At 43.8% G+C, this 24,400-nt stretch overlaps 2 protein-coding genes across 2 annotated transcripts; one reads left to right on the top strand and one right to left on the bottom strand.

Annotated features, from left to right (window-relative positions):
- Window positions 1–4,542: 4,542 nt before the first annotated feature.
- lmf2a (lipase maturation factor 2a) lies at window positions 4,543–14,035 on the top strand. The gene is made up of 15 exons (XM_042707421.1): window positions 4,543–4,872; window positions 5,611–5,864; window positions 6,332–6,360; window positions 6,905–7,098; window positions 7,372–7,550; window positions 8,331–8,475; window positions 9,015–9,149; window positions 9,385–9,490; window positions 9,585–9,681; window positions 9,866–10,048; window positions 10,406–10,574; window positions 10,946–11,057; window positions 12,356–12,464; window positions 12,689–13,124; window positions 14,013–14,035. Exons 1-15 carry the CDS (start codon window positions 4,779–4,781, stop codon window positions 14,033–14,035), a joined length of 2,265 nt encoding a protein of 754 aa, XP_042563355.1. The 5' UTR covers window positions 4,543–4,778.
- miox (myo-inositol oxygenase) lies at window positions 13,943–20,654 on the bottom strand. Its single transcript, XM_012818817.3, has 10 exons — window positions 20,499–20,654; window positions 19,559–19,639; window positions 19,027–19,107; window positions 17,832–17,994; window positions 17,684–17,751; window positions 17,208–17,317; window positions 16,812–16,879; window positions 16,505–16,554; window positions 14,726–14,838; window positions 13,943–14,437 (listed from the first exon to the last, which is right to left on the bottom strand). The coding sequence occupies exons 1-10, from the start codon at window positions 20,568–20,570 to the stop codon at window positions 14,329–14,331; spliced, it is 915 nt and encodes a 304-aa protein (XP_012674271.1). The 5' UTR covers window positions 20,571–20,654; the 3' UTR covers window positions 13,943–14,328.
- Window positions 20,655–24,400: the final 3,746 nt, after the last annotated feature.

Here is a 24,400-nt window from a genome sequence, read left to right as displayed (position 1 = left end):
TGGACATCCCAAAGGTGGATGAGGAGGCTGCTACCAGACTGGATCAGCCTCTGTCTGTAGAAGAACTTGGGACTGCTATGGCCTCAATGCAGTGTGGACGGTGCCCTGGACCGGATGGCTACCCGATCGAGTTTTACAGAACATTTTTTCCACTATTGGCCCCAGTGGCGGTGCGCTACAAGCTGCCCACTGCTCCTGGGGGGTCCTTGAGGAAGGACGGTCCAGGATGGGAAAAAGCAGAAAATAAATTCACCGCGACCTCAGGCCTACCTGCGTGTGTGTGTCCTGTGTCGCCTCCATATATGCACGTGTGTGTCCTGTGTGCCATTAAAAACCTGACAAAGGTCTTAATTATTATTATTAAAGCACTTCAACGATAAATGTAAGAAGCACGAATCTTGCCGCAGCCATCTAACTAACAGCCTGAAGCTAAGCCTCTTTGGAAGACTGAGTATAGCAGAGCAGCTCGACTAAGGGTACCGAATTGGCATTCGAAAACACAATGAAGAAGTAAGGAAAAACAGACACATTCTCTCAAGAATAATAGACTGTGTGAAGTTCTGTGGTGCATTTGAGTTGGCCCTGCGTGGTCATGATGAGAGCGAGAACTCGGATAACCCAGGGATATTCCGTGGCTTGGTGGACGTCGGTGCCTCACTTGACAGTGCACTGAAAGAGCATCTCGAGAGCGCGACTGTTTAAGGAAACATCCAAAATAGTCCAGAATGAACTTCTTGACTGTATGCTGGCTGTTGTGAGGGAAAAGTTAGTGAGATTTGCCAACTTGAAAGAGAGGAGGGCTAAATTTCTTTACAAGTAGTGGGGCCTACTCTTGTCAAACACTCAATGTAAAATGTGATATCTCTTTCTGAATCTCTTGTGCTCTAAACCTCTCATGTGAGGGTGTGGGCACCTGTTTTATTCTGTAAACCTCTGAAACCATTCTGCTCTGAACCTCTCATGCCCAAAGTTACAGTTTGTTGATGGTTGTTATTGGATAGTGTTGAGCACTGTGTGTTCTTGAAATAAAGCTTTGTTTTTTTTTATATTCTACTCAAACTCTTTTCTTATTGTGGAGTGCTATTTTAACCGCGCCGCCCAACTGCGCCCCCCCCCCAAAAAAAAATCACCAGCCGCCACTGATTGGCCCCCCTACTGGTCGATATGTATAATGAATCATATACAAAGCTTACCCTTCCATCAACTCTCACTCAAGCCACCATATCTTTGATTCTTAAAAAGAACAAAGACCCTTTGGACTGTACCTCTTATCGGGCTATTAGCTTGTTGAATGTGGATTTAAAGTTACTTTCTAAATTATTAGCACTTCGCTTAGACTCTATACTGCCGACCATCATATCCCCAGATCAGACAGGATTTATTAAAAATAGGTATTCATTCTACAACCTAAGACATCTTTATAATACAATCTATAACCAACCCTCATCTAATACCCCTGAAGCCTTGATCTCCCTTGATGCGGAGAAAGCATTTGAACGGGTGGAATGGGCATTCCTCTTCTATACAATGCAGAAATTTGGCCTTGGAAACAAATTTATCACATGGGCTCAACTATTATACTCTGCTCCAAAGGCCTCAGTCAGGACTAATAACAACTTTTCTGAATACTTCTGCTGACACGGCTCCACTCGACAAGGATGCCCATTGAGCCCTCTTCTATTTGCTATAGCAATTGAACCACTGGCTGTTCTCCTTAGATCCACTCAGGAAATTACAGACGTATTTAGATCAGGTATAGAACATAAGGTGTCGCTTTACGCGGACGATCTTTTACTCTATGTATCAAACCTGTCCACATCTATACCTGCAGCACTTAAATCTCTTGCAACATTTGGCTCTATTTCAGGCTACAAATTAAACTTGAGCAAAAGTGAGTTGTTCCCACTAAATGCTGCAGCTAGAGCATATCCTACCCATTCTTTCCCATTTAAGATAGCAAACCACATATTTACCTACCTAGGAGTACAGATCACAGAAAAGTTCCATGATTTATACAAATTCAATTTTGCCAGTCTGCTGTCCCGTGTACAGAAAGACTTTGAACGGTGGTCTTTACTGCCCCTATCACTGCCAGCTAGAATTAATTATGTTAAAATGAACACCCTTCCTAAGTTCTCCTACCTTTTTCAGAGTATCCCCATTTTCCTTCCACAAACATTTTTTCGCAAGATTGAGAGTCTGGTCACAGAGTTCATTTGGAATAGGAAGCCACCTAGAATTCGCAAATCATTTCTCCAAAGGCCCAAAAAACTTGGGGGCATGGCATTACCAAATTTTCAATATTATTATTGGGCAGCCAATATTAGAGCTTTACATTACTGGCTGCATTCAGACATACTCAGTCCCCCCTCTACTTGGTTGCAGATGGAAGCCTTGTCGTGTAAACCCACATCTTTGAAGGCCTTAATGTACTCCCCCCTCGGATTCCCTCTGTCCCCATATACTAAAAATGTATGCGTTAAAACATCATTGAGAATATGGAACCAGTTTAGAAAACATTTCAACCTAAAAGCTCTTTCCACCCTTTTTCCTCTTACTACAAACCCTCTTTCCACCCTCCTTGATTGACGGAGCCTGGTCGGTATGGTCGGTATGGTATATGTTGGGTATCAGGACAATTAATGACTTGTATATAGATGGCTTATTTGCATCATTCCAACAACTGTCTGAGAAATACTCACTGCCCAAACCGCAGTTCTTTAGATACCTACAGATACGTAGCCTTGCTAGATCCTTGTATCCCTATTTTCCTAACGCACCACCTGCCAGCCTTACTGACTCCCTCTTTATGCCCCTCCCAAATATTAGAGGAATGATATCTTATATTTATAATAGTATGTATACCTTACGACCAGTGAGTCTCAACTTAATCAAAAATCAATGGGAGGAGGACCTGGGGGATGAGATCTCAGACGAACTATGGGAATCAATCTTACACCGCGTGCATTCCTCATCAATATGCGCTAAACATGGCCTGATTCAGTGCAAGATTGTCCACCGTATTCATTGGACAAGGGTCAAATTAAGCCAGATTTTCCCAGATGTTGACCCCACATGTGAGCGGTGTCACTCATCACCTGCATCCTTGGCACATACACTCTGGTCTTGTCCAAATCTACATGAATACTGGTCCAAGGTTTTTTTCCTTAGTCCATCGGATGTCTTGGAACTGACAATTTCTCCCTCTCCTTTTACTGCTTTGTTTGGTGTTCTCCCTCCTACAGTACCCCTCTCTTCATATAAGGCTGACTTTGTTGCATTTATCACACTTGTGGCAAGACGTCTAATTTTGCTGAGGTGGAAGTCTTCAAATGCCCCTTCATTCAGTTCCCTGATTAAAGATATTCTTTCTTTTATGAAGATAGAAAAAATAAGAAACACAAGGGCTCTACCCACAGGTTCTATAAAACATGGGGATGTCTTTCTAATTACATAGACAATTTGAACCTTCCCTCTGTGACAGACTAGAGCTGGGTACACACTGTTTAATTTAACATTGCTCCTCACCACCACTACTCCTCATCTACGCATATGGACAGGCAAACTCTACCCACTCACTCTGTCTTTTCTTTGTCTCCTAGTCTAGACTATCTTCGCTATGGGACGCTGCTGTAGTCTCTCCACCCGATCTACCTGTAGCACCCTCGGCCCACTGCACCCATCGGCACCGTACTACCGCACACTTACTCTACCCTATGCTACCATTTATATGCTATATATATTATTGCCACCACAGACATGTTTTTCTGTTCCTACTCTCCTCACCCCTGTAACAGTAACCCTATGGGCACAGTGTATACCCACTAAGCTGTTTTTGTATGTATCATGTATATACCACCTGATGTCTGTATATATATTATGTGCATCTACCAAATGCATGCTGTGTACAACACTTGCTGTTTACCTTCCCCTTCTGCCACACAACCCTCCCCCATCCCCCCTTCCCATCTCCACCCGGCCGACCTCAAGCAGATGGGTCCCCCCTTATGTGCCATGGCTCTGCTTAAGGTTCCTTCCTGACTAACAGAGAGTTTTTCCTTGCCCTTGTTGCCATCGTGCTTGCACTAAGGGGGTCCAGGCTCTGGACTCTGTAAAGCGCCTTGAGACAATTTTATTGTTCTGGCGCTATATAAATAAAATTGAATTGAATTGAATTAATACCTCTTTAAATAAATGCATTAATCACTGTGGTGTAAGGAGCGCAAACCCCAGCGGAGATGAACTGATGAACCTGTGGTTACTCACCTCTGGCTGAGTAGGCTATTGCAAAGTAAGTTTTGTCAGCTGTGTTAATGTTTCTTTGCTTGTTTGTTAGTGGAAGAAACGTTTTAGTCGTGTGTTTAAATTGTTTTTGTTCAGTGTGCTTGGTGATGAGATGTTACCTTATTTTGTTATCTTATTTGGAGACATGCAATATGCTCATTAAAAAGTTGATTTGACCAACTAAAGAGGTATCATAGCCTAGGCCTTAACTCATACATGAAGTCCAGAAGGTTGTAAGCAGTGAAAGAAGTTGCAAGGAGAGGGGGGAAATGACATCACTCACTCGCGCCAAGCTGAAACTTGTGCCTGATCTCATTGCCTATAGGTGGTGCCCGTTTTAAGAGCTTGGTGTGATAAGTTGCGCCTTTGCTGCTGGACATGATTTTTCCTTAGCTCGTGCTACGTGTCCGCCCTCTCGTGCGTGTGCGCATCCGTCCTGTCCCGATTTCCACTCCTCCTCCTGCAGGACAGGCTTGGGAATCTGGCGTGGCAAGATGGGGGAAATACGGCTGCCAATTCAAGCGTTCCTTTGGTGCATGTCTGCCATCTATATGTTTGCCTTTGCTTCCCTATACATACAGATTCCAGGTGATTGACACGTTTCCTTGGATAAACTGTTCTGAGCCTAGGTTGTTTGCAAATTCCTGTTAGCATACAAGGGCTAGCACTAATGTTATGCTAACAGCATGTTTCAGTTCAGCATTATTTTACTTTTCATGCTGTGAATGTTTAGATAAGTTTACAGTAACTTAAATATCACGTGCATCTTATTATTACTATAGAGTAACTGAACTGAACGTTGATATCAACATTAACATACATTTAAATTTGACTGATGCTTGTTTCTAGCAAATCTAGCATTCAGGACTGTTAGTCTTTAATGAGAATCTTGTTTGTTGAAGATGATTTCGGGTATTTTGCCTGCAGAATGCAAGTTTAAACAACGCATACCTTGTGTTCGTAATACTCTTTCTAGACCGATGCTAACATGATGTCAATGTTTCTTTTCAGTGATCAAGAATGGTCAGTTCTCAGAAACGCCTTACTAAAGAATGCATGTAACGGCAGGTACTTTGGTGGACCTAGCAAGTTAGCTAGCTAACTTTAGATACGAACTAGGGAACACTACGATATCATAAGTAGCTAATGTTAGCTACAAGTTTGGGGCCACAAACGTGATTTGGCGTGCATTGATTGCCGCTTCGTTTTCATTAGTGTTTGAGATCGCCTTCGACTCTATGAAGTGTTTAAACGAAATACTGGTAATGGTCTTCAGCTAGCCCAGTGAACTGACAAGTTTGATCACGCCCCTCTTTTCCGCCATAGGTCTCTATGGCAACGACGGTTTGATGCCAGCGCGATGGACGCTGCGCTACACAGGCAAAGGAATCTGGGAGCAACTGAGAGATTCTCCCACCCTCTTGTGGCTGGGTCCCAAACTTGGGCTGGATACCCAACAGGGCATGGAGCTTATAGCCCTGATGGGGATCGCACTCAGCCTCCTGTCAACTCTGACGCACAGGCTACGGGACTGTCGGCTCTACCTTTGCCTCTGGATACTGTACCTGTCACTTTATCAGGTAACGAGGTCCCTCCTCAGTGCATACATACACACACTTGATCATCTCTCGCCCATACATGTATGCAAACCTGAACACTGTTACAGATGACATCTTGTGGCTAGCTTTGTTGTGGTCATTGTGCCATCAGGAGGGGAAGTGGGGTTTCAATTGAGGCTGTTGTGCTGACAGTGTCAGACACGCACGCACGGATATACGCAGACACACACGTGCGGATATACGCACGCACGCACGCACAGACATAGGCACACACGCACGGATATACACAGACCCACACGCACGGATATACACAGACCCACACGCACGGATATACGCAGACCCACACGCACGGATATACGCAGACACACACACACGGATATACGCAGACTCACACACACGGATATACGCACACACGCACGCTCGCACGCACGGATATCCACCTTTTTCTGTCTCTGAACTGGATATTTTTTTGCCTTTACACAAAACAGGTGGGCCAGGTGTTTCTCTACTTCCAGTGGTGAGTGGTATTCTGTGTGTGTGTGTGTGTGTTTTGTATGAAGTTCAGTCTCATATCCCCAAACGTTGGTAAATAAAGTAGCTGGAGAGTGGGTATAAAACGGGACAGGAAATGAATTCAGTTGATAGATAGATAGATAGATAGATAGATAAATACTTTATTAATCCCGTGGGGAAATTCTGGTGTCTTGCAGCTCTCTCATATTTACAATAATTACAAACAATATATACAGACAATACAAACAAACAATACAATACAGTTATGTACAGTGTAGGATGTAGAATGTATAGTGCAAAACAGTGTAGTCATATAGTTATATTTAGTTGATGTTAGATGCCATGCTTTAGCAAAGTCCTCTGCAGTCTAATATTGACACTTGACTTTTAAAGAGTGAAGGTAAATGCACATTTATTTCTAACTCGCTTTGTCTCTCCCTCCCTCCTTCTCTCTCTCTCTTTTGCTCTCTCTCTCCCTCTCCCTCTCCCTCTCTCTCTCTCTCTCTCTCTCTCTCTCTCTCTCTCTCTCTCTCCCTCTCCCTCCACAGGGATAATCTGCTGCTGGAGACGGGGTTTCTGTGTGTGTTGGTGGCCCCTATGTACTTGCCCTGGGGCCGTTTGCGGGGTTGTTTCAATGACAACATGACGCTGTGGCTGGTGCGCTGGTTGCTCTTCCGGCTCATGTTTGCCTCCGGGGTGGTCAAGCTCACCAGCCGCTGCCCCACCTGGTGGGGTCTTACAGGTGTGTGTGTGTGTGCGTGTGCGCATGTATACATTGTTCTTTCATTTGTATCTGTGTGGGTCTGTCTTTCTGCCTGCCTTCTTTTGTGTGTGTGTGTGTCTGTCTGTTTGTCTGTCTGCCTACCTGTTTCTGAGTGTGTGTGTGTGTGTGTGTGTGTGTGTGTGTGTGTGTGTGTGTGTGTGTGTGTGTGTGTGTGTGTGTGTGTGTGTGTGTGTGTGTGTGTGTGTGTGTGTGTGTGTGTGTGTGTGTGTGTGTCCGTGTCCGTGTCCACAGCGATGACCTACCACTATGAGACTCAGTGCATCCCCACCCCTCTGGCCTGGTTCGCTCACCAGCTCCCCGTGTGGTGGCAGAAGTTCAGTGTGGTGGCCACCTTCCTCATCGAGATCCCTGTGCCCTTCCTCTTCTTTAGCCCCATACGACGCCACCGCCTCGCCGCCTTCTACATGCAGGTGTGTGTGTGTGTGCAAGTGTGTATGGAGAATTGGTATGATAAACAACCAGGTAGTGTAGTTCTCACTGGTGAAGTCATTTGTAAGAATGTCAGTCTTAAAAATAGTGAAGTAGCAGAGCGTCAGGATTTGGAGGGTTAGCTTCAGCCAGTTAGCTTCAGCCAGTTAGCATCCAAATTGGCCGCAGACATCTTTAAAATTGTCGTCCCATGGGCACTCGCTTCCACACACATTTGCTCACACACACACAGCTCGCACACACACACACACACACACACACACGCACACACACACACACAGGCACTCGCTTCCACCCACATTTTTATGAAAAGCCTATTAGGCAGCACATAAGATACAACAACAGGCGTTTAAAAAGTAGTGTGTTGTCTATGCTGATTGGTGGATGTTGAAAACTAGCCATGATGCTCAAGAACCCAATCTGGAATGTGGTTGGCTTGTCGCAGTGCAAGTTTATATCTGGCAGGGTAGCATTTTATAGGACAAAAGTAATTAAAGTAGGCTTGTACACCCAATATGGAACATTTCAGTTTGGTCAATTTGGTACTTTCTGGGCTGAAGTAGATAGCATAGCATATGCCATTGAAGTTAAGCTGGGTGATCCTTCCCCGCTCTCTCCAGGTCTGTACAATACCTCCATGATGGGTAGGTAGAACTGTTACTGCAACTTCAGTTTTATAATCCGGTTCTGGTAATATACAGTGTGTCATTGTACTTTATTCTGTTGGTGAACAAAGCCATAAAGTGTGTGTGTGTGTGTAGGTGTTGTTGCAGGTGCTGATTATCCTCTCAGGGAATTATAACTTCTTTAACCTGCTGACGCTCGCACTCTGTTTCTCCCTGCTGGATGATGAACACATCAACTTCCTGCTGCGCAGGACCTCTGCAGACACCCGCAAACCACAGAGTATGACGCGTGCAGACACACACACACTCACACACACACACACATACTCACAAGCACACACTCTCACACACACTCACACACACACACACATACTCACAAGCACACACACACACATGCTCACACACACACATGCTCACACACACACACATGCTCACACACACACACATGGTCACACACACATGTGCATTATGAGTGGCAAGATCTAGGTGTACAAAGTAAACACCTAAACAGGCACAGGCACAAATTTTGCAAATGCAATGACAATACAATGACAATAAAAGCTTTCAATTCAACACACACACACACACACACACACACACACACACACACACACACACACACACACACACACACACACACACACACACACCTAAGAATACATGCACACTAGGGTGTGGTAATTGCAAAGAGGGATAAGAGGAGAGGTTTCACAAAAGTTCATACAAGCTTTCGGAGAGGCATAATTTGTTTCCATAATGTGTGTGTGTGTGTGTGTGTGTGTGTGTGTGTGTGTGTGTGTGTGTGGTTTGCACCAGCAGGCACTCTGGAGAAAGCGTGGTCATGGGGATGTGTGTGTGTGGAGCTGTCTGTGTATATCCTACTGGCCTACTGGGCCAGCCTTCACTTCAGCCTGCAGATGGACTGGGAGAAGAAGGAGGTCTTGTCAAAGACTGGTTGGTTTCCGATTCCTATGTAAACCATCCAGTGTGCTTCTGTAAAATGTGATGGAAAACTTCCAGTACTGTACAAATTAAAATTGTATGTACTTTAGTGTACTTTACATTCAGTGTTATGTCTTAACTTGCTCTTCAATCAGATGGTAGTTAATTGTGTGTGTGCGCACGTGTGTGCGACTGCCTACACACATATGTACTTGTGTGTGTGTGTGTGTGTGTGTTTGTTTTCCAGCCTTCACATATCACCAGTTCATGGCACTTCTGAAGGATGTGTTGATTCCCAGCATCTGGATTGGAGTTCTATCCCTAACCTGGGAGATTATCAGGGCAATGATCAAGTGAGAGAGTGTGTGTGTGTGTGTGTGTGTACTTTCTCTTTCTTCTGAGTGTGTAAGAGGCCTTTGTGTGTAACTCTCTGTCTCTCTCGTGCAGGTGTGTGTGTATGAAGGGTGTGTTGTTGCGCTTCTGGAGCACTCTCCAGTGGGGTGTGATGGCTGCTGCAGCTGCAAGCATGTTCGCCATCAGCTTGGTCAGTAACTATTCTCCAACGAGTCAGTAATTAAACTTGCGTGTGTGTGTGTGTGTGTGTGTGTGTGTGCGTGAAGGAACCCTTTAATAATGGTGAGATGTACCACACAACTGGTGCTGCAGATGAACATAACTGTTTACTTTTATCACTGTGTGTGTGTGTGTGTGTGTGTCTGTGATCCCAGGTGCCCTTCACATTCCTAGACTACGATGCTAACAATGCTCTTTGGCCGGGCGTAAAGCGGGCGTTTGAGGTGACGGACCGCTACCAGCTGACAAACTCATACGGCCTCTTCCGCAGGATGACCGGCGTTGGAGGTCGTCCAGAGGTCATAATCGAGGGCAGCTGGGACCGGAAGACCTGGACGGTCAGAGGCACACACACACACACACACACACACACACACACACACATACACGTAGAAATATACACACACATCAGACCTCCTTTCTCTTGTTCTCCTTTGTCTCACTCAATTTCTTTCCCTCTTTCTCTCACTCTCTCTTTCCTTCTCTCACTCCATTTCTTTCCCTCATTCTCTCACGTTCACTAATTTTCTCTCTCCCTCTTTCACATTCACTCTCTCTCACTCTTTTTTTTTTCCCTCTCACTCCATCTCTTTCCCTCTTTCTGTCTCACGCTCTCTCTCCTCTTCTCTCTCTCTCTTTCCTTCTCGCTCTCCTCTTCTCTCTCTCTCTCTCCCTCTCCCTCTTTCCCTCTGTAGGAGATAGAGTTCATGTATAAGCCGGGGAACATGAGTGCACCTCCACCCTTTCTGACTCCCCACCAACCCAGGCTGGACTGGCAGATGTGGTTCGCTGCCCTAGGGCCTAACCACCAGAGCCCCTGGTTTAGCAGCCTGCTCTACCGACTACTGCAGGGGAAAAAGGATGGTGAGTGTGTGTGTGTGTGTGTGTGTGTGTATGGATATGGATATGGATATGGGGCCCTACCACCAGAGCCCCTGGTTCACCAGCCTGCTATACAGACTACTGCAGGGAAAGAAAGATGGTGTGTGTGTGTAGCTCTGTGTGTAAGGGGGTGATGAACATAAACTTCTTTTGCTACTGAGACCAAGTGTGTGTTGGTGCAGACCTACTTCAGTGATGAGGTGTGTGTGTGTGTGTGTGTGTGTGTGTGTGTGTGTGTGTGTGTGTGTGTGTGAGAGATGTGTGTTTGATAGAGATCAGCTGACTACAGACTGATGTGTGTTAATATAATGTTTGTGCATGTCTATGTGTGTGTGTGTGTGTCTTTGTTCCAGTGATCCGGCTGATTCAGGCCGACGAATCAAACTACCCGTTCAAGGATCAGCCCCCTACCTTCCTCAGAGCTCATCGCTACAAGTACTGGTTTACCGGACCCAAGGAGGACGGGTGAGAACACTGCTGCCTTTAACCGCACTCATCGCTGACTTTAACCGCACTCATCGTTGACTTAAACCGCACTCACCGCTGACTTGAACCGCACTCATCGATGACTTTAACCGCACTCATCGCTGACTTTAACCGCACCTACTGACTGCAGACTGTACACCATGTGTACCAGCAACACATATCAGGCTCTAATTTGATAGGGCGACAAGCTGTGCATTATGTGTGTGATGTAATGATGGTGTGCAAAGGGCGCATCAAGAAGTGGAGGCATCTTATAAGACCTTAGAGTAGTGGGAAGCGTTTGAGTTTGTGGGTGCGTCAACAGGAATTCTGACATGTGCTGTGATGACAAGCCACTTATCATTTGTTTGGTTTGTTTGTTTGAAGTCCAACAGACATCAGGGTATGTTATGAACATATTTAAACTGTTAAATTGGCATTGTGAAACGATATAGGTCGTGTTGAATTGATAAAAGCCCAGTACAGTTCAAACCACCAAAGTGTAATCAGTGCCGTGTTCTTCATATTGTTCGACACATAGGCCTGTAGGCCCAATAAACACGCATGAAAGGGAAAATAGTATATTAGTATATATAAATTGAGCACTTCTACTAGAATACAGTGGGATACTTAAATTATATATACAGCACCTCTACTAGAATACAGTGGGATACTTAAAGTGTATATAGAGCACTTCTACTAGAATACAGTGGGATACTTAGAGTATATATAGATATAGAGTACTTCTACTAGAATACAGTGGAAAGGGAAGTGAAGCAGTTAGTAGAGATGAGTACCGGAGTAAAGGTAGGGGAGTAGCCTCATTTCTTTAGGGGAAAAAGGCCCATTAGCACTTATGATGTGGAGAAAAGAAAGCGCTCTATGCCCTTATCAGTCGACACACCAAAACCATCAAGGTCATCTTTAAAGCATTTGTTCACAAAATAATGAAATACTCAACGTTTTAATAGCAAAACAGTCCTAGCCACACTCCAGCAGAAGAACAAGAGAAAATGATTGATAGCATAACAATCAATACTCTAATTTCCAGACTATGAACTGCAATTTATACGTTGATTTTGCAGAATTTCTGCAGCCCTGCGATTGCGCAGTGTCCTTTGTTGCACGTAAGGACCCTCTATTAGGGCCCAACTGTGTTCAAAAGACACTGTCAAATGAATCGTGTGTGTGTGTGTGTGTGTGTGTGTGTGTGTGTGTGTGTGTGTGTGTGTGTGTGTGTGTGTGTGTGTGTGTGTGTGTGTGTGTGTGTGTGTGTGTGTGTGTGTGTCTCTTTGCAGGACGTACCCCATTCGGTGGTGGCGGAGGGTGTATGTGGAGGAGTTCTATCCCACAGTGCAGTTGGGTGACTCTTTCCTAGAGAACATGCTGAGTCAGGGTGGACTAAAGGTAACAGCAGTGTGTGTGTTTGTACGTGTGTTTGTACGTGTGCGTTTGTTTGTGCATGCACGCTCAGTGATGATATTATTATTATAATAATAATAATACCTTTGACTTATATAGCGGTTTTATAAGTACTCAAAGCACTTATGATATGAAAAATGTTTGTGTGTGTGTGTGTGTGTGTGCGTGTGCGTGTGTGTATGTGCGTGTGTGTGTGCGCCCACCCATAGGAAAAGGCTCCAGCAAGGCGCACCTCTAAGGCTGCATTGGCCCAGGTCCTCGCGAGTGTGCGTGAGACTGTGTGTGTGCTGCCCGCCCCTGTGGTCATCTGGTCCCTCTTCATCGCTGTGGCCGGAGCGTGTGTGCTGAAACAGCTTCTGTCACACACACACACCCCCACTCACAGGCATGACGAGGCCAGCGAGAGGGAAAGACACAACGCTAGACAGCAGAACAGCCAGACACCACCTGGACACACACAAGAGAAACAGACGGAGGAGGAGGAGGACAGGAGAGGAGGTGGGGACGTTGAAGAATACACGATGAAGAAGGATGAAGAGGAGGAGAAGGACGAAAGAGAAAAGGGCATGGAGGAGAGGAGTGATGAGGAGGAGGAAGGAGAAGAGAAGGCGAATGGAGAGAAGAGAGCAGAAGAGAGAGAAGAGGAGGAGGAGGAGGAGGAGGAAGAAGAAGAGAAGATGAACAGAGGAGGAGAGAAGAGAGCAGAAGAGGGAGAAGAGGAGACGAGTGAGGAGGAGGAGGAGAAGGGGAACGGAGGAGGTGATTAGAGAGCAGAGGAAGAGGAAGAGGAAGAGGAGGACAGCGCTGACTCTCTGAGGAAGTAATTCAATCATAGGATTCTCACCTCTGATGACACTTTCACCCTTTTGGATTTTCAACTGAGCATTTGTGTCTTAACACACACACACACACACACACACACACACATACCATTCCACACCACACACCATGGCAGAATGGTTTACGATTCTATGATTCGTATCTGTTGGTTTAGCTTTGCACTGAAGCTGTACAATGTATCCATAAAGATGTAAACACACACAGGCAAATACAGTGTTTCCATAAAGATGTACACTCTTATCACTTTTTGTACAAGCGCATACACTCTTATCTAACCTTCCTTGCCTCTCGTGTTTTTTTTTTTTCATGTTTGACCATTCACTGTTTTATTTATGGATTCTCTGTTGTGTGTGTGTGTGTGTGTGTGTGTGTGTGTGTGTGTGTGTGTGTGTGTGTGTGTGTGTGTGTGTGTGTGTGTGTGTGTGTGTGTGGTGGTGGTTTGTCTTGGTCTTTAATGTTATGCTTTCATACAGCCTTGAGTTTGATCTTTAAACTTGTTTGTTCTCTTATGTTTTTGCTCTTGTTCCCTTGCTCTTTTGACTGTGTGTGTGTGTTTGCATTTTTGTGTGTGTGTCTGCGTATGCGTTTGCTGAACTAGCAAAAAAAACAGAGAGAAACTTTTATGACTTTTTCAAAGTTTATAATAAAATGTAATCCTGTGATTTGACAAATGCTTCCCTCATCCCTTCACAGCACTAATCACAATACCACTATGACCCCATCAAATCAATACCGCCATGACCCCGTCAAATCAATACTGCCATGACCCCATCAAATCAATACCGCTATGACCCCATCAAATCAAGACATGTATACAGTCCTAGAATCAGGATGAGTGATGAAATAGTGACGAGGAATCAATATCGTTGTGATACTTGTAATAGATGGGCAGGTCAGTTCTTTTTAATTTCTCTCTGTGATGAGCATAGTGTGATTGATCAGAACTAGTGTGTGTGTGTGTGTGTGTGTGTGTAGCACCAGTGCCAGCCTGTGTGCGGAGGTGTGTGTGTCACCACTCTAAGACTCCTGGACAGTATTTGTCAATGAGAGACTGGTAGTAGGGCCTCAGGGATTCCACGTCAGGCAGCTCCTCACTCTTGGTGTACAGGTCGAACTTACTGTGGGATCAAGACGCACGCATACACACACACACACACACACACACTCTTAGTGTACAGATCGAACTTACTTTAAGAATCAAGATGCATACACAAATACAAACACCGTCAGTACACGACTGCAGAATGGGCAAAATTCATTCGCACACACACACACACACACACACGTCTTGACTATTTACTTAAGTGCAAACTTAAATACAAAGGGGTTGGACCATTTTTCTATGCGTTCCTTTCTGTTTCTGAATGTGTACTTTGTGTGTGTGTGTGTGTGCGCGCGTTCCGTACTTGAACTCCTTGACCCAGGACAGCATGCTCATGTCTTTGTCAACACACAGGTGCGTGTAGCTGTTCCCGCAGTGCCAGGGGTAGAAGGAATGGAACCGGATCATGTACAGACCCTAGAACACACATGTGCAAATCAGAGTCTCATGTACCGACCCTAGAACCCACATGAGCAAATCAGTCAGAGTCTCATGTACCGACCCTAGAACACACATGAGCAAATCAGTGAAAGTGTCGCAAGTTAACGGGAAACTTAAGGATTTTTCAACTGGGCCCTATTTGGGAAAAAGCCCTAGGTTTCCCATTAACGCACAAAAACAAACAACAAATATAGCTGCAAGCAGCGATGCGGATTCCTCCAAAGATTGCGAAACCAGGGGGAAATGTATATTCTTCACAATTTTGGAAAGAAGAGTAAACGAAGGAAAGAAGAGTGGAAGAAGGAAAGAATAGAGGAAAGAAGAGTGAAGAAGGGAAAGAAGAAAAGAAAGAAGTGTCTTGCTAAAGAACACTTTGACAGAGAATTGAACTGACAACCTTCTGATTACTTAACGCCTTCTCTACCCCTGCAACACTGTCACCCAGGTTTATAGCTCAAAGATTTGCTTACATATTACTTCACTTCCTGTTTGGCGGCTTTTCTGCTGAATTTGAGTGGCTGTACCGGACAAACGGTTGTGAGGATCAAAATTATGTTGGCTTGGTCTGATGATCATCTCTGGTGATTTTGAAGAAGATTTGACAAAAATTGTAGGAGGGGTAGGCTTTTCAAAGGTTTTTGAGAAAAGCGCAAATATCGGAAAATCTATACAACCGAAAATTGGCGCCATTGAACGTCGAATTCGTCTTGATCTTGATCTTGATCCAAGGAATCCAATGGTACCTCATTTTTGAAAATCGGTCAAACGGTTCAAAAGTTACAGTGTTAACAAAAGTCCAACTTTGACCCGTTGGTGGCGCTAGTGTGGTCTAGTGGGATACATGAAACTTGGTGTGAGTAAAGAAGGGACTGTCCTTAATGAGTGTGCCAAATTTCAGAAAAAGTTACCATACGGGATTTGAGAAAAATTGTAGGAAGTGTAGGCTTTCAAAGCAGTTTGATAAAACCAGAAATAGCGGAAAATCTATATAACCGAAAAAAGGTCAATGCCCGTTGTGTCAGACCAGATCATCCTGAACAGCCGAGTGAAGCCGTCAAGTGCTACCCCCGGTCAAAGTGTCTCTCACCAGCACACAGAGCACACAGACCGTCCTGAACAGCTCTGAGTGAAGCCCAGAAGCTCTACCCCAGGTCAGCATGTATCTCACAGCACACAGTGGTGTTACTGATTGATTATTTAGGCACCAGTCAGCTGCTCAGGATCTATGGTTTGGCAGTCATGTTGTTGTGTCTACGGTTGGGCAGTCATGTTGTTGTGTCTATGGTTGGGCAGTCATGTTGTTGTGTCTATGGTTGGGCACTCATGTTGTTGTGTTTAGCAGTTGTAGGCTACAGACAGCGCATGTTGTACTGTGAGGGAGTGCCCTTACGGATCCCGGGTATGCGGTGTGTGTTGCGGCTGTCACCAGCCAGTTGTGTGTTGTTGTGTCCTGCTGCTCAGGATCTATGGTTGGGCAGTTGTTCTATTGGTTAGGCTACGTTGATGGGTATTGTTGTATGGACTACTTCAGTGTGACAGTGAGAGGATTGGCCGCTGTGGGAAGTCCCCAACCAATAGCACAAGGAATTGAACATCTTTTCCTGTATATAACTAAGAAAAATGTGTATAGTTTTTTTTTCACCTCCTCAGGAAGGGTGCACTTGTTAAACTTCATCACCTGGTACAGGTACTCTGCAATAGAAAACCAGTCAGCATGTGCACACAGACACACACATGCACACACACACTCATTCACTCACTCATTCATTCATTCACACACTCACACACTCTCTCTCTTTCTCACACACACAGACAGACAGACACAGACACACAGACAGACACAGACAGACAGACAGACAGACAGACAGACACACACACACACACACACACACACACACACACACACACACACACACACACTCAAACAGCTCATGAAAATGTCATCTCACCATCATGTCCCCAGGACATCAGCACGTTCTCCAGGCCACATTTAGGCTTGTAGATGCCACACTCGGTACTACACACAAACATACACACACATATACACACACACGCAATAGAAAACCAGTCAGCATGTGCACACAGACACACACGCACACACACACACACACACATATACGAACACACACATATACACATACACGCACACACACACACACACACACACACACACATAGGGAAGCAAATGGGGTGACGGTATCAAGTTATGAAGTGAAATTTACATAGGTCTAATTGGTTTTCACAGTTTATTAGATGTCTTACTCTGGATAAGTGTGTGTGTGTGTGTGTGTGTGTGTGTGTGTGTGTGTGTGTGTGTGTGTGTGTGTGTGTGCGCATGTGTATACCTGCGCACAGAGTCAGTGTTGTCTGGGTTCTGTTTAAAGGTTGTGTCTCTGAAGACGATGGAGTCCTGAAATTTGCAGCCAACTGGGAAAGTGTCCCCAACTACAGCCCACTACAAACACACACACACAGACACACACACAGACACGTGCACACACACACACAGACACACACACACACACACACACAGACACAGACACACACACACACACACACACACACACACAGATATAGTCAACACAAGACTGTGGTAGATGGGCAGTATTCTTTCGCATGAACTGACTGAGTTGAGAAGGTAGTAAGTACCTGAAAAGATACTTATCGCCCTCCTATATCGCCTATGAAGAGATACATATCGCCCTCCAGTCCATAAGATTCTATATCGCCTATGAAGAGATACATATCGCCCTCCACTCCATAACGTAATGTATTGCCTATGAGGAGATGCATTTCATTGGTCCACATCTCCGTCACTCACCTGAGGCTCCCCCCACAGAGCCATCATTTTTCCGACATCATGGATGAGCCCAACCAGCTGGAACCAGTCTGAGAAATGAGAATTACGTCACAATCACATAACCACTGTCTCTGACCCCGAAGGCTGACCCATTTGACCCCCGGCTGACCTTCGTCGGGGTGCTGGGCGCGGATGCCTTCGGCCGTCTGGAAGGCGTGGTAGGAGTTGGGGAAGTCCACGTCCGGGTCGGACTCGTCTACCAGCTGGTCCAGGGAGTCGACGGCCTGCATCATGGTCATCTTAGCGTGGGTGCAGCCACTCCACTCCACATGCTGCGGGGGGGGGAGAGAGGAGGAGGGGACGGAGGGGAGGAGGGAGGGAAGGAGAGGAGGATTGGAAGAGAGAGTGAAGGAAGGAGGGAAAGAAAGGAGGAGTGAGTGTGAAAGAAGGAGGTAGAGAGAGAAAGAGAAAGAGAGAGAGAGAGGAGGAAGAGCAGTTGAGTGGCAGGAGAGGAGGAGGGAGAGAGGTTACGATGGAGGTGCAGGAGAGGAGGAGGGAGAGAGGTTATGGTGGAGGTCAGGACTGAAAAGCAGAAGCACAGATGCTGTGAGTGTTGTGTAGCTTGAGAACACTGATGCTGTGAGTGTTGTGAAGCTTGAGAACACTGATGCTGTGAGTGTTGTGTAGCTTGAGAGCACTGTCTTCAGTGTGAACTCCCACTCCGACCAGCTTTTAGGTGTTGCCGGATCAGTGTGATAAAAGACAGCTATCTCTCCCAACCATAGCATTAGCAACAGTAAAGAAAGAGGCTCTGTGTTCGGAAAAATTACTACTACTTCCACTCCTTCCAACTGTCCTTCCAATGTTGGTGTTCATTAAACTTTGCTGACAGAGTGTTCAAGTGAGATTCATCAGTGTAGGTCAACTCAGCTACACAAGGTCAAAGTAGACACACCTCTCAGATAGCAGCAGATGTACAATTCTATTACTACTACTGCCACTCCTTCCAATTCTGTGCTCCCAACATTCTAAACCCAATTTTAGAATGCTGGGAATGTTTAGTGTTCATTGAACTTTGCTGACTGAATGCGGAGCCTTAAGTGTTCAAGTGAGCGTCATCTGTGCAGGTCAACTCAGTTACAAAAGGGTCAAAGTATAAACAAGCAGTTGTACAATAACAGATGTTCTCTGAGATGTAATTACTCTTTAATAAGACCTGTTTACAAAGTTCTTAACATGACTAGGAAGTTCAGCAAAACATTAACTACTTTCCTCGTAAACGAGTGTTCCAGTAACTGTGTGTGTTTGGATTTGTGTGTGCATGTGTGTGCAAGGGCAAAATATTTGGGCAGAAGTTTACTGACCTTTCGTTTGACAAAATCCAGGGTCTGGTGTGTGTGCATCAGTTTGTATGTGTTGTATACACGGTCAAACAGCTCGCCACTCTGAGAAACACACACACACAGATATGAATGACAAACACACACACATAGACATGAAAGAGAAACACACAGACATGAAAGACAAACACACACACACAGACATGAAAGACAAACACACACACACAGACATGAAAGACAAACACACACACACACAGACATGAAAGAGAAACACACACACATAGACATGAAAGATTTACCTCAGGAGTTATCAAGGTGAACATGAGACCTTCTCAATATTGAAAGGAATTGTGGCGTGACACTTTATTGACACAGAGTTAATTACAGTGTACTGCTACGCAATTGTGTTCAACAATGCACTTTAGAAAACGACATTATCTGGTTCATCAGTACTATAAGTGAGAATGTAGTATTTTTCAACAGGGGTTTTCATAGAATTAGAAAAAAAATGTCCCTTGTTGATGATGTAATACATATTTGGGTGAGGTTCTTGTACCTCAAAGTTCCTGAACTCTGTCTGGGCCTTGCTAGTGACCGGCTGCTGGTCTGGCCGGTAGGCCAGAGAAGGATCTGGACCCTGGAAGAGAAACGAGTTACAGATCACTTCTTCAGCACACACACACACACACACACACACACACACACACACACACACACACACACACACACACACACACACACACACACACACACACACACACACACACACATAAAGATAACACAAGCAAGGTCACACTAATTGAAGAGAATCCACTAAGAAATCATGCTTTTTTTCTGCAATCTAAAACATCAATAAAGAAAACAAAATGCACTTTACTCTGTTTGATTGATTTATTGTAAGCGTATAAAATGACGGATGTGTTTCAGCACTAAGTCATCTTCAGCGTCTTATAAAGAACAAGGAAGCCTATGCTTTTTTTAAACTACAGACGGGCCATGTGATGTCAGCTAATGAACTACACGAGCCCAAACAAAGCATAAGGGGAAAAAACATCCCTGTTTTAGAGTCCAAACAGAAAATCCATAGGTTGACTCCATGGCCTCCATCAGCTCAATAATATCTCAGTGTTTGGTTTGTATTGATGCATCAGTGTGCATGACTCCTTACTTTAAAGGTTTCATGAATGTCTGTAGCAGCCAAATATGTAAACACACAGATTGACATATGACATGCTCAGACCATGCACTTAAGTGCAAATTTTTGCTATGATTTGAAGAACGAATCACAGACTCACACACTCACATAGACACATGTACTATACCAGGTTGACACGCATGTTGTAAACTGGAAGGATGAATCTTCTCTGTCTCTGTCTCTCTCTCGTTCACTCACACACACACACACACACACACACACACACACACACACACACACACACACACACACACACACACACACACACACACACACACACACATACACACAGGTACTATACCAGGTTGATGAGACGCATGTTGTAAACTGGAAGGATGAATCTTCTCTGTCTGTCTCTCTCTCGTTCACTCATTTGCTTACACTTGCTGTTTCTCTTTTAAATCGTAACTATTTACGTCACAGAGTGGCCAGACATCTACCCTCCCCCAGAACTACTTGTGTGTGTGTTTATGTGTGCGTGTGTGTGTACATTGGGGTCCACATGGCTGTACTCCAGGGCCAGAGTTTGCTTTGCTCATCAGTCTTAGCACATCTTAACTGCCCCAAACCAGATCTATTCCCACTTTCTCAGCACACACTTGGTTAGCACAGTCAGCCAATCCAACACCAATCACTAATCATTCATCCTCCTTTTTGCTGTTGCCATGCCCACTGAATGAGTTCAACAAGTGCAGGGGGAGAATCAAATCATCTTCTACTGGCTAGGGTGTCTATGAGAGAACCGTGTAATACATTTTTTTTTTTTTTTTGGCACACTGATTGAGGACAGTCCCCTGATTCTTTTCACCAAGTTTGGAGCACTTTAGGCACATCACTTTTAACCAAATGCCCAGTTTTTAAAAATAAGGTATCCGATACTCTATTCTCGATAGTCAAATACTACTACAGCTGTCAAAAAGTTGAACTCCTTCAAAAGTAAAAAATGAAAATGAGGTGCAGTGCAGTGGTGAGGTGAGGTGCAGTGGCCCGGACATTACACTATCTTTACCGTAATTTCCCTACTATTAACTGCGGTTTATGCATTGATTTTGCAAAATGTCTGCAGCCGTGCGGTTAATCCTCGGGTGCATCCTATACTCGGGAATGTCTTTTCTTTTGTCTGGTAGTTAGTAGCACGCACAGTAACTCTGCGTGAATGGGTCTCTCTCTTTGTCCCCTTTTTAGCTATGAATTGTCAAGCCCCGTCCTGTTTCGTATTTCGTCTGTTGTCCTTATGTTGTCATGTTTTCAGTTTTGTGTTTGTTTACCTTTGTCTACTCGTGTCTGACTCCTAATGCCCTGCTGTTGATTGTCAAGGGGTGGAAAAAACTCTGCCCAGCAAAAATAAATAAATATTATTATTATTATCATTTATTTATTTTTTTGCCGGGCAGAGTTTTTTCTCCCCCTTCTATATCTCCAACCAATATTTTGAAATTAAAAAAATCTAACAACAGGGAAAAATTAGCCAAAAATCGAAAGAGGTAGGGGTACCCAGCTACGACTATTTTGGAATAATAAAAGTATGCCAGGCTGTCCAAATACACCAAAATGCTTAATAACTAAATAATATCTATTTTACAATATATAATTTTAATTGAAAGCAAATTTGCATATATTATTTTATTGTTTGTTATTATTATTATTGTTTGTTAGCTAAGTTGTTAATTTGTTTTGATTCTTTAGTGTGCACTTTGCATTTCTTCTTAGCTCTTGTTCTTGTAATAAATAAAGGTGCAGTACTTTACTGTAGAACGTTTTATTTTTTTGGGGGGGGGGGGGGTGAAGCTTGCCTAGGGCACCAAATGTGCTAGGTCCGGCCTTGGGTTTTGTGTTTGTTTAACTTTGTCCCCTCTTGTCAGACTCCTCACGCCCTGCCCTTGTGTGTGCCCTGCCTTGATTGTTTTAGCCTGTCTCATTATCTGTTGTATTCAAGTTCTTGTGTTTTGTTTTCTCGTTGGGTTCATGTGATTGTTTTTTCACTATGTGTTTCCCCGTTAGCAATCTTTGTTATCTTTGTTATTTTCCTTGTTATTTCTCCGTATTCCTCGCGTTTCCAGTGATAGCTCTATGTTAATTGATTTAGTCGTCTTTCCGACCTCTGCCTGTACACCCTGTGCCTCTGCCCCTATCGGATTGTTTGCCGGGATATTGGACTGACTATACGCGTGTAACGAACCATTGTTAAGTAAACGTTTATTCTCTCTACATCACTGTGTCCGAGGCGAGTGTTTGAGTTCACCACCATCACACTCCGTTGTTTAATGAATCCCATTATTGTAAAACAACATGTGGTAGATAACCCTCCAGTGGGATTTTACTCCAGGTGAAATCCCAGTTTCCTTCTGTCTCTTTACTCATCTAAAAACTAAAAGTAGCCTACAGTGATGGTTGCCTTGGGAACGGAAGACCGCCGGTCAGCAACCACTCTAGAAATGCGTGTCACGGGAGGTCCTCTTACTGCCAAAATGGTGTAGGCTAATTCTGAGCAAGAATGCAAATAGAAGGTTAAATATGATCTTGCTTATGACTTAAACTTGTTGGAGGGCTTGCCCACTTGAAGCACATATAGGCATTGATGCTACAGGGACCATGTGGGTCTTCAGGATTTGTCATCTTTGGTTGTTTAGAAGTAAAATTGTGCCGTAAAAACCCCACTGAAAATGTAAATCTTACTAACTGAAACTGATTATGATGTGGCTTATTTAATGTAGGCCTAGGAGTAGTCTGTTAATAAGTGTAAGGTTTTTATTATGTTTAGCAAACACGTTTATCCAAAGTGTCTATTTATATTGTTAAGTCGTCGTTTTTATTAGCCAACTACTTGGAACATAAGCTGGGTAGCTTTAGTTAGTTTTGGTTACTAATCAAAAATAATTTTTAATACGTGAATTTAATTGAAAACCAATCCATTTCTATGGATCTGACACACAAGAAAGAGAACCGTGTTCAAGACTCTGGCGTCTCTTGACGCCTGCTAACACCGCCAGTGGGTGTTGGCCCTGACAGTTTATGATTTCTGATAGTTCTATAGGCTTATCTTTCATTAGGCTACTTCATGTATGTCAGAAAACAATCCGTTTTTAGTGAATGTGCCATACATCTCATGACCAACATTTTATCTGTGTGGTTATTTATAAGTATTGAAGTAGTTCTGCATTTAGATTCATTAAAAAATATTTTCAGTTATTGAACAAAACAGGTTACGTTTGTCTACTTAGTTATAGAATCTTTATGACGTAGTAATGTGTAGCTTTGGCATAATGGAGAATTGCTCAAAGTTCTATTGGCGTCATGGTGACCATGGCAACATTTTATAGGAGATGTCAAGAGCTTCAGATCTTCATTCTACAGAGATCAATCAGTGAGTACAGGTTAGTAATTGCTCAACAAGAAAATATCTTAAACAAAAATATGTTTTAGCAGTTACATATGTGAAAAGGTATAGCCTACTCTGAAAATATATTAAGGATCAACTAAATAAGTACATAAAATAATAGAAGTGATGTATGATCATTTATTATATGGCAACGACAGTACGAGCGTTCTGATTGGCTAATGAGTGAGTAGTCATGCCAGCCGCGTATTGCCCTCCTCACCGGTCAACACGGATCCGTATTGCCCTCTGACGACATTTTCAAAATGAGCGTAAGCGATCAGTCTGAGTTTTACTATCCAGACGAAAATGAAAACATCAACAGACGCTGGACTCCTTTAAAGCTAGACTAAAAACATTTTTATTCAGGAAGGCATTTCTGGCCTTGTGTTAAATCAAAGTTTTCTATTATGCTTATGTTAACTAATTTTTATTTTATTGTACTATTATAGTTAGTTTCTAATATGTTGGCACTCTGAGATTCTTCTGAATGAAGAGTGCGTTACAAATAAAATGAATTATTATTATTATTAACAGCCATGAGGAAATTCAAAAGAAGCGAAGATTTGTTATTGAAAGTTATTGAATGATGAAGACTATAGTTTGAATCACTTGTGTAATTACTTTACTGTACATTAAAGCCATTAGCTGAGCCGTGTTGTCCGTCTTCTATTGATCATTGTAACTTGAAGTTAGCAAGAAATTGGTTGCTACGCAACACCTGAAACACATTGTGTCGTGAGAAAACTTGATAGATGAACAAAACGACATGTTTTCTATTTACAATTACCATTTCTTTTCATTCAAGGAGCGAAAAATGCCATATA

The sequence above is a fragment of the Clupea harengus genome, chromosome 3, assembly GCF_900700415.2.
Source record: "Clupea harengus chromosome 3, Ch_v2.0.2, whole genome shotgun sequence".
In the NCBI taxonomy this organism is placed as follows: domain Eukaryota; kingdom Metazoa; phylum Chordata; class Actinopteri; order Clupeiformes; family Clupeidae; genus Clupea; species Clupea harengus.
The sequence above is the reverse complement of the archived record's forward strand: the minus strand, read 5'-3'. Positions and strand labels throughout refer to the sequence as shown.

Bases quoted from the DNA above. Each gene is read 5' to 3' on its own strand.
- lmf2a (XM_042707421.1), top strand. From the start codon at position 4,779: ATGGGGGAAATACGGCTGCCAATTCAAGCGTTCCTTTGGTGCATGTCT. The intron at 9,491-9,584 runs GTGAGAGAGTGT...TCTCTCGTGCAG, and splicing joins ATTATCAGGGCAATGATCAA to GTGTGTGTGTATGAAGGGTG. The intron at 12,465-12,688 runs GTAACAGCAGTG...GCCCACCCATAG, and splicing joins TGAGTCAGGGTGGACTAAAG to GAAAAGGCTCCAGCAAGGCG.
- miox (XM_012818817.3), bottom strand. From the start codon at position 20,570: ATGAGTGAACGAGAGAGAGACAGACAGAGAAGATTCATCCTTCCAGTT. The intron at 17,318-17,683 runs GTGAGTGACGGA...GTGTGTTTGTAG, and splicing joins CTCTGTGGGGGGAGCCTCAG to TGGGCTGTAGTTGGGGACAC. The intron at 14,839-16,504 runs GTGAAAAAAAAA...TGTGTGTTCTAG, and splicing joins AGTGCACCCTTCCTGAGGAG to GGTCTGTACATGATCCGGTT.